Consider the following 14414-nt stretch of genomic DNA (forward strand, 5'->3'; position numbering starts at 1 on the left):
TTTGAAGTTGGCATAGCCTGAAATCAGCTTGTGTTTTAACACATAGTGGCTACCATTGAAACATGTGAAAGAGTCAGGGGTTGTAATCTCCCCTGCCTGGTATAGATTTTGTAAATTTCATTTTTATTGTGATTTTATATATAGAGATTAAAAATCCTATGACAACTGACAAACACACATACTAAATTAATTCCCTAACTGCTACAGAAAATGATCATGCGATAAATACATACAAAACTACAAACATTGCACCTAATGCATCATTAATATTTAATATATAATTATACTGACATTGCATATATTAATGTTTAACTAAACATTATCCGCTGGATAATGGAGGAAGCCAGGGAGTTTCAGAAAAACATCTACTTCTGCTTTATTGACTATTCTAAAGCCTTCGACTGTGTGGATCATAATCAACTACGGCATGTTCTTGGTGGTATGGGGATACCAAGTCACCTTGTCTGTCTCCTGAGAAATCTGTATAAAGACCAAGTAGCAACAGTAAGAACAGATCACGGAACAACAGACTGGTTCAAGATTGGGAAAGGAGTGCGGCAGGGCTGCATACTTTCACCCTCCCTATTCAACTTGTACGCAGAACACATCATGCGACATGCGGGGCTTGAGGAATCCAAGGCTGGAGTTAAAATTGCTGGAAGAAACATTAACAACCTTAGGTATGCAGATGATACCACTCTGATGGCCGAAAGTGAGGAGGAGCTGAGGAGCCTTATCACCAAGGTGAAAGAAGAAAGTGCAAAAGCTGGGTTGCAGTTAAATGTCAAGAAAACCAAGATCATGGCAACTACGCCTATTGATAACTGGCAAACAGAGGGAGAAAACGTGGAGGCAGTGACAGACTTTATATTTCTAGGCGTGAAGATCACTGCAGATGCAGACTGCTGCCAGGAAATCAGAACACGTTTACTTCTTGGGAGGAGAGCAATGGCCAACCTTGACAAAATAGTGAAGAGCAGAGACATCACACTGGCAACGAAGGTCTGCATAGTCAAAGCAATGGTATTCCCCATAGTAACCTATGGATGCGAGAGCTGGACCATAAGGAAGGCTGAGCGAATGAAGATAGATGCTTTTGAACTCTGCTGCTAGAGGAAAATCCTGAGAGTGCCTTGGACCGCAAGAAGATCCAACCAGTCCATTCTCCAGGAAATAATGCCCGGCTGCTCATTGGAGGGAAGGATATCAAAGGCAAAGTTGAAGTATTTTGGCCACATCATGAGGAGACAGGAAAGCTTGGAAAAGATCACGATGCTGGGGAAAATGGAAGGAAAAAGGAAGAGAGGCCGACCAAGGGCAAGATGGATGGACGGTATCCTTGAAGTGACTGGCTGGACCTTGAAGGAACTGGGGGCGGTGACGGCCGACAGGGAGCTCTAGCGTGGACTGGTACATGAGGTCACGAAGAGTCGGAGGCGACTAAACGACTGAGCAGCAGCAGCAACTAAACAAATTGGATTTCCAGGTTTCCCCTCATTCGTATTTATTATTTGACTAGCTTAGGTACCCTGCGATGCCTCGGTTATTTGAAAAGGGTCTTGTTTATTTTTGGATGTTTGGTAGTATCAGTTTGGTCATATGTTACACTATGTCTTAGAAAAAACTCAGTCTTTCATACTGACATGTCCACAACTGCATGGTATACGGCAGACTCCTGCGGAGGTGAGAGAAGCCATTGAAATCCAAAAACGTGGACAATTTCAACAGAAAGGAGGAAACCATGAAAATGAACAAAATCTGGCTACCAATATTTTAAAAAACTCTAAAATCAGAATAGTAAATAAGGAACAACACTATGAAAACAGGAATTCCAGACATGAATCAATCAGGAGCAGCTAACATCTCCGAACAAAAGATTCCCCCAGGCAGGAAGAAGCCACATGAATCTGGCAAGGCCATTAATGCTAATCAAGGTGATCAATTACAACATTCACCCTTGCCTCCAATAGACATGAGTTCTTTCTCCCACCCTGGACCTTCCGCAGATATACCTTCCTTGCTTAGTTTTTCCAATATACCTCACAATCTCTGAGGATGGCTGCAACAGATGTGGGCGAAACGTCAGGAGAGAATGCTTCTGGAGCATGGCCATGTTCTAAAGGGGCAGGCAAGGCACACGAGCAAGCCAAGCAAAACCCGGGCTCACAGGAGGCCCCGCCCCCTCACACCAGAATCCTCGACGTTCGAAGAGCCTTCCTGGCTGCGTGCGCCCGCCCACCCGCTCCAAACGCCTCAAGAAGGAATATCGCGAGAGAACGAGAGTATATTTTTGTGGCGCGCCCCCTGGCGGCGGCTCTTAGTTGGCGTTGTGGGCATCTGAAACGCCGGAGACACCGGCCGTCGTTTCCCCTCCTTCTCCTCCATGGCGGCTCCAGACGTTGCTGGGCGGCTTCGGGTCGCGGCCGGCGTCCTTCGCTTCCTGCCTCCGTCCGACTCGCGGCCGGAGCGGGCCTGTTAGTAGTGGGGGAGCTCCGTCCGAGGGCTGCAGGCGGCCCAAGGCAGGTAGAGGCGGGCCCGCGCGGGCCTTGTTTGGGTGGGCCGAGGGAGCCGCAGGAGAGGCCCCGCTCTACTCCACTCCTCCGGGCGCTTCCCTCGAAAGAGGAGAGGAAGCCGGCCTGGCAGCCGTTTCCCCAGCTCTGGCCTTCTGGCCTTCAGCTCCCAGGTGCCCTCATCCTTCGTTAAGGCAGCTGAGGCTTCTGGGAGTTAAAGTCCAAAACACCCGCGGCCCTGTGTTTTGACTCATCTCTGGCAGAGATGTGGAACTGAGCGCCTTATAGCAGTGGTTCTCAACCTTTGGGCCCCCAGATGTTTTGGCTTCCCAATTCCCAGAAATCCTAACATCTGGTAAAATGGCTGGGATTTCTGGGAGTAGTAGGCCAAAACACTTGGGGACCCACAGGTTGAGAACCACTGCCCTATAGTGAAGTACTGCATTGATGTAGCGTTAGTATTTCATTTTAACTTTCATGGCAGAGCTTTCCAAACGTGTTCATTTTGGTGTCAAACTTTTCAGGCATGCATCATTCTGTGACAGTAAGTCAGTTTACTAGCTAATAATAATAATAATAATAATAATAATAATAATAATAATAATAATAATAATAATAATAAAATGTTTATGTCCTGCTCTTCTCCCTCACGGGACCCAAAGCAGCTTAAAAACATTAAAATCATGTAAATAACAATCCAAATACAACAATAAAAAGTATAAAACATCATAAACAGTTTAAAACAGCAGTAATATACATTCACATTCTTGTGACATCATGTCAGATCATATGGCACATTGTTCCAGTCCATAAACATTATGGTGTTTTTTTAATCATTCCAGCTTAGTTTCCATCACTAACGGCCTGTTTAAACAGGAAGGTTGGAATTGGTCCTTGAAATAAGAAAGGGAGGGTGCTGTTTGAATTTCTTTTGGGAAGGTGTTCCACGGGGTCAGGGCCCACCGAAATGCCCTCTCCCTTGTTGATGTCATTTGAAACCAGACGTTAAACCAGGCATGGGCAAACTTTGTCCCTCTTGGTGTTTTGGACTTCAGCTCCCACAATGCTGTTGTGATGTTGGTGTCCAATTAGGAGCATTTGAAGCATTGCTTATTAGCAGATGTTTTGAAGTAGTTGCAGAGATGCACAGAATACATGGCAGTATTGAATACGATGTGTGTTGAGTTTTGTAATTTTAGTTTAGTAAATATTTTCTCATTTCTGAATTTTTGTCAGTCTGTCTGCATGGAAGCTTGTGGGGATGGTTTGGTAGAGTCAGCCTCAGCAACAGAATGGTCCTTTTTTGACATCTTTCTTTCATCATAACTTGTGGTAAGCTCCTCTTGCTTTTTTATTCTTATGATAATTATTTTATTAGGATGGTGTTTAAGATTATTTTGTGGTACTGTTTAATTGCTTTTTTGTGTCAGTCTGGAAGATAAATGTTAGCTGTCTTTCATTCTTTTAAAATGCAGGGATTTCTTAGGTTAGCTTTGGTTGTAGATGAGGGTCCTTTATCTTAGTGAAAAACCTTTATAGATCAAAATACTCTTTATTTTTATTAGGTAACAACAGCCCTATTCTGGATTTCCATATAACGAAAGACCTGGAATTGCAATCATGGCTTCACGACGAACAGATGTTCCTGGTAAAACTCATTCTCTCAGCAATTCTCAATCCTTAACAAAGTGGAAATTATATTAATAGATATCACTAGCATCACAGTTCTGATTTCCCAAGACATTATGCCAGACTACAGGCAATTGCACCTATAACTTTGCTATAGGGGACTAGCAATCATTTGTGTAAATAATGTATCTCTGTTGGTGAATTAGCTTTTGGTTGTTACAGTGATCACGTTTCTTCCCTGAATTAGATAACCATGTGCCTACTAGAAAAAGATTACTAATCCTACTAAAATGCAGTAGTAGTCTTCTGCGTTCTTCAAGGTTGATGGTAGTTCCTCCAAGGAATTTTTCAGGTCACCAACAGGATGATATATTTAAGTATTTTTTATGTTAAAGCGTGTTCTCATTTTATGAATTTAACTTGTGTAGAGTGTCATTATTGAACAGCCAGCATAGTGTATGGAAGAAAAAAAGGTTATTTACTGGCATCAATTCAGAAAAAGTACCATTAACTGGAAATATCACTTCTCAGATCCTTTCAACAGTAGAATTTTATTCCTGAATATTTATCACTAAATATCCTAAAGGCATTGCACTCTGTCTTATTTTGGAAGTTAAGGTTTAGCTCTGTCAAGTACTTGGATGGGGCACTGCCAACAAATACAAGGTGCCGTGGGCCATATGTTAGGGGAAGGAACTGGTAAAACCATCTCTGCATATTCCTTGCTTAAGAAAACTTTTTCACTTTCAGGGGAGTCACCATTAGTTAACAGACAAAGTTTTTCCTGTAGTTTATTACAATTTTGATGGAAGAGTGTACAATTTTAAAAGAAAATTGATTTATAGTGTGATCCTCTATGGCAGAAATACAAAAAAAAAGTGGGATATCTGTATAATATGGTGAGATAAGAATAGTGTTTTAGCAGCTCTAAATTAGATGATGCAGTTGAACTAAAACACAGTCATGCTGTATGAGTGCTGTTTCTAGGAGTTTTGATGTAGAGATCTTCTGGCTCTGTTGATTTTTAACCCCTGGTTGTTGAAATGATATAACTGGATCAAGCACATTGTTGAGGTCATAGTGTGACATAGCATAGCTTCCCTTTACTTGTTTAGAATTAGTCACATCACAGATGTTCTCAAGATTTTGTATAGTAAGTAGTCTTAATCTTGTAAACGAAAGAGAGGCTGGTGCGGTCACTATCACATGCTGTGGGAAAACTCGTTCTGAAAGTTCAGCCCGCTGTGAAATTTCCATCTCTGTCCTTAGCTATTGAGCATGGCTCTGGAAGCCTCCTAGGAAAGATGTCCCAGCCAATTGGAATGAGCCGCCGGGCATTCAGTTATGATGATGCCCTGGAGGATACAGCACCAATGACTCCTCCTCCTTCAAATATGTCCTCCAATATCCTATGGAAAGAACCAGTCATTCCAGACCGCAAATATGAGGAGCTTTCCAAGGTATGAAGTCTCTGGAGTGAATGCAGAGGTGGTGTAAGATTTCCCGTGGATTCCAGTTGTATTGCTCTATGGCAATTTACATGAATTGAACAATAAAATAAAATGTGTTGGATGGCACATAAATTAGTGTTGTGGATACAGTTTTTAAACCCTGATGATGGTGGTAGTGGCATCTGCTTTTCAGATTTGATGAAGTGAATGAAAGTGCTACAACAAAAGTTAGTATGATTCCTTAATAGAATACCTTTGAAGGAAAGCATATAAAACTCTCATATTTAATGAATGGTTTCCTGAAAGGCTGAAAAATAGATTTGCTGTTGTTTTAAAACAATATGTTTTAAACCATGTTTTGGAAATGTTAGCTAAAATGTAAAAAATTAAAGACCAATTTTTTAAAAATCCTATAATCCCATTTTGGTAAATCTGTAAAATGTGTGTTAAGGTTAATGTTTTCATATGATAAGATGAATATACTTTACACCCATGAGAACAGTTCAGAAGTATGTTATAATCGGCATAGAACATTCAAATTAGAATATTAGCATCTGATGTTTTGTAAATATATACTTAGATGAGTGGCTGTGGATTGTGGAATAACTGACAGTGGACATTGTTATTTTTATTCTGGCTTTATTCTTCAGAATGAACAAGTAGTCTGAAAGCCATAGTTGTCATCCTAGGTAGGCAGATGAATTATTTCCAGTGAAAGAGAAAATGTTTCACCTGTCCATACATCAGATGTTCTTTGTTGTGTCTTGTTTTTAGTTTGTACAGATGTAGCATCTAGACTAATTCCTTTGAGATTCAGGAGAAGCTTGTAAGATTCTCCTGGTGTGATTTTCTCTCTTTCTCCTCAAATTGTGCCTGGGTTCCTCTGCGCAGGTTGAGGAAGAGGAAATTAGCATGCATGCATCTGCCATAGTCCCATCATCTTCTACTGAGACTGTGAGCAAGGTTCCAGTAGTGAAGGCCAAAGCCACCCACATCATCATGAATTCTCTCATTACAAGTAAGAGCTCTTGTATTAATTTTGTAGGCTATTTAATGAAAGCATAGAAGTTTGTCCAAAAACACTATTTCCCATTATTAAGCAGGCTACATCTGCTTTTCTCTTCTCTATTTAAATTACAGAAGAGTCTAAAAAGAGACTGGATATTCTAAAGTAAGAAGCAGGCAACTTCTGTCTCTCTAGATTTTGTTAGGACATGGTTTTCTTTATCCTTAGACAACGGTCTAAGTTGCAGTCCAACAGCATCTGGAAGGCACAAGTTGCCTATTTCTGTCATAATAGAAAGGAATAATCCCCTTAGATTTAAAGCAGAACACTCAGAACATCTGAATATGCTTTACCTTAAAAAGTCATATAATTTTTGTGCCTAGCATGCTAACTGGTGGAAGAAACATTATCGGTCATTTCTTCCTGAACTTTTGCTGCCAGTCGTTACTTTTTAGTTTGGTAAACCCATTTCATCAAATTTCATCAAATTAAATTATTGTTAACTATCATCGAGTCTGCTGTCAAAGCTTTAAGGGAAAACTAAAAATGTTAGTTATCTAAATTACAAAGACAGACTTCTACATAGTTGGCAGTAAATTAGGCTGAAAAACTGAACACTGTATGAGCAATACATCCCCATTCCATTTAATGTGCATATAAGTTATATGTATGCTTGAATCAGCATTACTTGCATGTAATTGAAGCACTTTCCCTACAGTACTGGGCCTGCCACAACTTTCTGTTTTGGGAACCCCCTAACGCAAATGATTTCTAGGCTGATGGGAATTGGAATGCAGCCACATATGGAGGGTCCTTTTTTCTCATTCTTGGTTGATAACATGAGACTCTGGAGCCTAGAAATATTTTGTCTTGCAAAAGGAACTTACGTCTACCCTGTTTCCCTGAAAATAAGACATCCCCAGAAAATAAGACCTAGTAGAGGTTTTGCTGAATTGCTAAATATAAGGCCTCCCCCGAAAGTAAGACCTAGCAAAGTTTTTGTTTGGAAGCATGCAGGATCAGTAAATTGTTTGTTGTACATGGAAATAAAGGTAGTAACAAGAAATAATAATAATAATAATAATAATAATAATAATAATAATAATAATAATAACTTTATTCTTGTATCCCACCTCCATCTCCCAGAAGGGACTCAGGGCAGCTTACACAGGGACAAGCCAACAACAACATAAATTTACATACAAACAGCAATTTAAAACAGTATAGGAATAAAATATAATATAGAAATTCTTGAAAGGATTCACAGTTTGGTTATGCTGGTTTGTGATGACAACTACTGTACAGTAGATAATACATTTTCATTTTTTAAACATTCAACCATAAATGTGAATTCTTCTTTATGGAAAAATAAGACATCCCCTGAAAATAAGACCTAGCGCATCTTTGGGAGCAAAAATTAATATAAAACACTGTCTTATTTTCGGGGAAACAGGGTAGGTACATATTCCTAAATTAACCTTTAAAAATCAAATCCTGTTTGCTTCCATCTGCTAGAATGTCAGTCCATAAAATTTAGATTTAGTTGTTTTGACAATTTGTAATACAAGCTGAGCATCTCTCCTCCAGAATTCTGACATCCAAAACACCCCAAAATCCAAAATTGTCTATAGCAGTGGTTCTCAACATGTGGATTCCCAGATAACAACAGCAACAACAACGACTTTATTCTTATAACCCACACCATCTCCCAGAAGCGACTTGGGGTGGCTCACATGGGAACAAAGTCCAGCATAAAACAGAGAATACAAAGATACGTAATTAAAACATGTAACAATAAACAATACAATTAAACAGTTAAGAAAGTAAAAACATCAACATCAAACCAGTGCTGGAAAAGTGGGCATATTCAGATATTAGAGGGAAGGGCAAGGCTTGTACAAAAACAAAGAGCAATAGGGCCAGGGCTGGGAGTAAAGTGCTGGAAAAAATTATTAAATTAGGGATGGGCAGCCATGATCAGGAATTATTCAAAGGCATATTGGAACAGCCAAGTTTTTAAGTCTTTATGAAAAGTGACAGGGTGGGGCCTAATCTAATCTCCCTCTGGAGAGTTGACTTTCCAACTCCCAGAAATACTAACAGCTGGTAAATTGGCTAGGATTTCTGGGAGTTGTAGGCCAAAACACCTAGGGATCCACAGGTTGAGAACTGCTGATCTAGAGAAGCTGAGCTAGTGACACCTTTGCTTGCTGATTATTCAGTGTACATAAATTTAGTTTCATGTACAACATTATTAAAAACAGTGTGTATAAAGTTGCTTTCAGGCTGTGTGATTATAGTGGATATGAAACATAAATGAAACTTATGTTAGGGCTTGTGTCCAGTCTCCAATACATCTCATTATGTATATGCAGATATTTCACATTCTGGAAAAATTCAAAAGACGACTTGTCCCAAGCATTTTAGAGAATGAATGCTCAATCTGTATATTGCATAGGTGGTTGTAACACCCACCTACCCCATCCCACCCCATACTTAAACATTGTTAGTAACTATAAATGCTATATGGCATTTCCTCATAGAACCTCGTGGCAGGCAGCAGTGTTTTGTGGCTTGTATGAATGTGTCATATTGTCCGTTCTAGAACAAACTCAGGAGAGCATTCAGCGCTTTGAGCAGCAGGCAGGGCTGAGAGATGCCGGATACACTCCTCACAAGGGCCTCACTGCAGAGGAGACAAAATACCATCGTGTGGCTGAGTCGTTCCATGTAAGGTGCCCAAGTCCCACAGGACTTCTAATTAGTTAATTACTTTCATTGGTAGAGCTAGTCAATCATGACAGTATATGGAGGGATGAGATATTTGATGGTGGATGTTTTTAACAAATTATGATTGGTTTGGGATTTTTCTGCTGTTTCAGAATATTGTGTAGGTCATATATTTAAGATAACATGTATATGCAATTGATTCAATTCTCAATTCAGGCCCTGAGCATTTGTAATTGAACTAACTGTATGTCAGAGAAGAGGAGACTCTTCTCCCTCCCATTCTAATTCAGCCTTCAGAGTCCCATAGTGGCCTAACTCTTTGAAGTGAAAAAGCTTATTTTGTCTGACACTAGTCTTTGTAATTGCAAAGACAAGCAGAGCGAAGGAGAATCTCACCACGAGATCCGAAAAGTAATAGAAGATAATGTAGTTCTACACAGCCTCTTTCGTCTTCCCGTTTGGGGGGATTTCACCTGGCCCTGCTCACCTTCCCACTTGGAAATATGATTGAATTGATTGAACGTAACAGCGAGATTACTTTCAGGTCCCCTTTTCTATTCAGTGGGATGGTGAGGGGTATGGAAGGGGGCATATATTGTGGCTTTGAACAAGGGATGTTGAAGGGAGCATTGCGAAGGGGCCAGGTGACTTTCAGGTAGAGGTTTGGGTCAGAGTCTCATCTTGATATCGGACTTCATCCCACTAGATCTATCCACTTTAAATCTGGTTTCTGCCTCTTGCAGAATTCTGGGGTTTGTAGTTTAGTGAGGCTCTGACTGATCAGTTTAAAGACCCCTCCCTAAACTTCAAACAACCAGAATTCTGCAGGAGGCAACAACCAGATTTAAAATGTATAGATGCTCTAGTGCAGGGGTCCTCAAACCTTTTAAGTGGAGGGCCAATTCATGGTCCCTCAGATTGTTGAGGGGCAGAATTATCATTTGAAAAAAACAAACAAATTCCTATGCTCACATGTCTTATTTGTAGTGCACCCCCCCCCCCAAAAAAACAACAATTATTTATTTATTTACTACATTTATACCCCACCCTCTCTCAACCTGAAGGGGATTCAGAGCGGCTTACAAGTTGTATGTACATACAATATATTATATTATTAGCATAGCACAATATTAGCATTATATAATACTATATTGTACTATACCATTATACCGTAATATTATTAGTAATATTACATTTCATATATAATATATAATTAATATTATTATATTGTATTATTATTATTAGCCACCCTGAGTCCCCTATTGGGTGAGAAGGGCAGGGTAGAAATACTGTAATAAATAAATAAATATTATATTGTTTGACATTATAATATTATTATCAATATTATATGTATACACAATATATTATATTATTACCATATCATTAGTTTACAATATTTCATTTACAATATTAGTAAATGAAAGAACAATACAATATTTAAAAATAAAAATAATTTAAACCAACGTACTGTAAACCTATCAGGATTTCAGTGGGAAGTGTGGGCCTGCTTCTGGCCAATGAGATTATCAAGTAGGATTTTTGTTGTGCCTTCAAGTCATTTCAGACTTTGGGCAAGCCTAAGTCTAAAACTGAGGGTGGGGGCCAGGTAAATGGCCTTGGAGGGCCGCATCCGGCCCCCGGGCCTTAGTTTGGGGACCCCTGCTCTAGTGCATGTATGGGCAAACTTGGGTCCTCCAGGTGTTTTGGACTTCAATTCCCACAATTCTTAACAGCTGGTAGGCTGTTCGGAATTGTGGGAGTTGAAGTCCAAAACACCTGAAGGGCCCAAGTTTGCCCATGCCTGCTCTAGTGTGATGAGGTCCATCATCTGCCCAGAGCCTATAGGAGTCTGGGGAGGGAAGTCAAAGTTTGAGATTCAAATAGTTTCAGACTCAAGGTACATTTTTATTTCCAATGTATCAACAACCCACTCTCCTGAGATAAAGTATGCTTTTCTGAGAACCAGCTCTTGTGCTCACATCTAGCCAATGAAGCTCAGGCTAAGCTGAATGTTTTGCTCAGTTATAAATGGGTAGCCATTTGGAAGTTGGCAAGTTTTGGAATGGAATTGCTTCTCTCTGTGTTATGCTCCTTTTAAAGTTTTGACAGACACTAAATACTTTTATTACTAATACCTTACTAATAAAGTAAGCTGTTGGTGGACTATGGGTTGTTCACTGGTGAGGTTTGGGAAGCTTCCATTTGTATGTGTTTGCTCCTAACAGAACCTAAAGATGCAAAGTGGAGACATGGCAAAAGAAGATAAACAGACCTCTTCTGCTCAATCCACTCCAAGCAGCACTCCGCAATCCTCTCCCAAGCGCACCTACAGGTATATTTCACAGTGGTTTAAAGTGAATTTTTGTATAAATGACTTAGCATTCCAGCTTCCTTTGGATATTGTGAATGTGTATCCATTATAAATATGTACAGTTCATTTTTGTTCTGATTTTAATAATAATACATTTTTTAGTTTTTTTTTGAAATGGCTCATAGAAAGTTTCTTGGAGTTTATCTTCTATCAAGCTACTTGAATGCATGTGTTATTATGTTGAAGACTGAACTGTTAGATGCTGTTAAAATCTGCTTTGTGCCGTTTGTGTTCTTAGTAGTTCTTTCTTTCAGGGGCTGGTTTAGTCAGGGAACCTCCAATTCCATCACTGGCCCTGATCTTGCCTCAATGGACTCCAGCGGTGGGGATGGCGATAAAATACCATCGGAAAAATGGAGCCTCTTTGGACCAAGGACTCTTCAGAGATCCACTACTAGCACAGGTATACATGATTTTAAGGATAGGGATGACTGAAATATGTGCTCAGAGAGCAGCAAAGAAGTTGAGATATAAAATTCAGCTTGGCTTGAAAGACTACAGCCATTAAAATAAAGGTTATGAATGGCATTAAAAATGGAGAAAGAGAAACGCGCCAGGACTGAAGCTGCAGGAGAACATGTGTCAGGTGGTTTTCTGGAGTTTGCTGCTTTCCACAATTTGTGGCATAGGATCTGCTACATGCAAAACCCAGTCAGAAAATGAAATGAAATTATTTTACATTATCACTATTAAGACAAATATCTGCTCTGGGCACCCAAATAATAGTAACAGAAATTTACAAAATGTCAGTTTTAAGAACATTGTCATGTAGGCAGCTGTAAATGTGCAGGCATTCATGGTCATAGCCTGATACGTTCTTGTTCTTTCCTGCTTTGCACATTTTGCTTTCCTTAGGGGGCTTTACCATCCAGGCCTATAAAGGTGCCCAGAAGCCATCTCCAATGGAACTTATGCGTGCCCAGGCCACTCGGATGGCAGAGGATTCTGCAACGTTTAAGCCCCCCAAGATGGACATTCCTGCTATGGAAGAAAAGAGGCGGTCCCCACGTTCTCATAACCTCAAGCCTCGGGACATGAATGTGCTCACTCCAACTGGGTTCTAGGAACACCTCTGCTTATAGGGCCTGGTCATGATCTTGGGACAAAATGCTCCTTGTGCTGCTTTTTTTTCATTCCTTTTACAGTTGACATAGGGTGGCCTCTTCTAGTTCAGAATTACATTTGGTGATGAAACATGTCTGAGGAATTTTATGGATGTATTGATCTCTTCTCATTCCAAGCATTTCTTCTGTGCAGCACAAATCATTGTCATCCTGCCAGTGTATTTCTGACACATAGCCTTGTTTTATAATGGACACCACATCATGTTCAAGTTTTGTTTTTTTGTAGCTTGACTGTCTGATCTGCTGTGACTGGCTCTTGTGTAGACATCTGCTTTATTTATGCCAGGTTATTGTAGAGTTGTGTGTGACTTTAGCCTCTTAAATATTCCCTATTTCAACCTTTAAGGGATTTCAGCATTCTCTGGTTAAATGCTTTTTTGAAGTCTTGTTCCTGGAAGGTTTTGAAAATCTGCTTTGGCTGTTTCAGTTACAAGAGATCTATGCCTTAATGTTGGGACATGCCCATTCAAAGGTCTGCAGTATGCATGACACGGTTTGTGAAGTCTGTTCCTGACATTGAATGGCTCATTATATCATTGACAAAGTCCTTCAGTCCCAGAGTATAACAAGTCTCAAACAGAAAAAGGGAGTCATGGCTATTACATGTGGTCTCAAAGGCATTGGAAATTTCTAGTGGCACTTTTTGAAAAGAAAGGATGTGGAATGGAAGTAAATTAATGAGAAAGAGACAATTGACATCTAAGTTTATTCTGGATATAGAGGGTTCCAAGGTAAATAGCTTATAATATGGAAAGAATCTAGCTGAGCTGCTTAAATTAGTTGTGAACATTAATAACAAGTAATGTGGTTGTTTCTTTTGACATGTTTATGTCAGGCAAGGAAAGACATTGTGTATCCAGTCCAAGATAAGCAAAGCATATACAGCCCTTCTTTTCTTGAGCTAAAAGTCCAGCATTCCTCCTAATTGCCTGTCCTTGCTAGGGCTTCTGGGAGGTGCAGTGAAACAATTAAAGGGCTGTACTTCGCCCACTTCTGATTTCAGCTCTTAAGCCACAGGTTGGCATTACTTTATCATGTAACAGCTTGGAATATCTGTTATATAGAAGTTCCTTTGTGTAATGGCATGTTTATGAAGGACCTTCTCACTAAGCTTTTTTACTGCCCTAGAGTACCCTGTGACTTTTCTATAAACTGAGATTGTGATATCACTCAACAACTTGCTAATGTCTAATCCTTCTTATGACCACATCTTGGATATGTGTTCCTTTGACAGCATTCTGGCTTTTGCCAACTTTGTTTAGTTATTGTCATCACTACTTCTACACAGTAAACAGTGATTCAGCTTTTTGATTAATGTTTAATTTATTTTGTGATGTTTTGTGCTCATGTCTATCCCTGACTATTCCATGGAATTAAAAACACCCCTTCCAAATGCATTTCTTGAGGTCATTATTACAACAGTATCATAATGCAAAATCTCTACTACATGTTAATAAGGCAATGCTGTCATGTCCACTTAGCTAAAATATGCATCACTGAGTTAAAGGGGATTGATGGCTGAGTAGATCTGTGGGTAAAGGTAGGTAAAAGTTTTCCCTTGACATGAAGTCTAGTCACGTCCGACTCTGGGGT

The 14414-nt window shown here is 39.8% G+C and overlaps 1 protein-coding gene across 1 annotated transcript; it reads left to right on the forward strand.

The window, feature by feature from the left end:
• Nucleotides 1–2303: 2303 nt before the first annotated feature.
• Nucleotides 2304–14218, forward strand: kiaa1191 (KIAA1191 ortholog). The gene is made up of 9 exons (XM_008121336.2): nt 2304–2523; nt 3747–3842; nt 4076–4158; nt 5409–5599; nt 6482–6608; nt 9202–9326; nt 11552–11658; nt 11952–12100; nt 12553–14218. The coding sequence occupies exons 3-9, from the start codon at nt 4131–4133 to the stop codon at nt 12759–12761; spliced, it is 936 nt and encodes a 311-aa protein (XP_008119543.1). The 5' UTR covers nt 2304–2523; nt 3747–3842; nt 4076–4130; the 3' UTR covers nt 12762–14218.
• The last annotated feature ends 196 nt before the right edge of the window (nt 14219–14414 follow it).

The sequence above is a fragment of the Anolis carolinensis genome, chromosome 2 (genome assembly GCF_035594765.1).
Source record: "Anolis carolinensis isolate JA03-04 chromosome 2, rAnoCar3.1.pri, whole genome shotgun sequence".
Taxonomy (NCBI): Eukaryota; Metazoa; Chordata; class Lepidosauria; order Squamata; family Dactyloidae; genus Anolis; species Anolis carolinensis.

Bases quoted from the DNA above. Each gene is read 5' to 3' on its own strand.
- kiaa1191 (XM_008121336.2), top strand. From the start codon at position 4,131: ATGGCTTCACGACGAACAGATGTTCCTG. The intron at 11,659-11,951 runs GTATATTTCACA...TCTTTCTTTCAG, and splicing joins TCTCCCAAGCGCACCTACAG to GGGCTGGTTTAGTCAGGGAA. The intron at 12,101-12,552 runs GTATACATGATT...TGCTTTCCTTAG, and splicing joins GAGATCCACTACTAGCACAG to GGGGCTTTACCATCCAGGCC.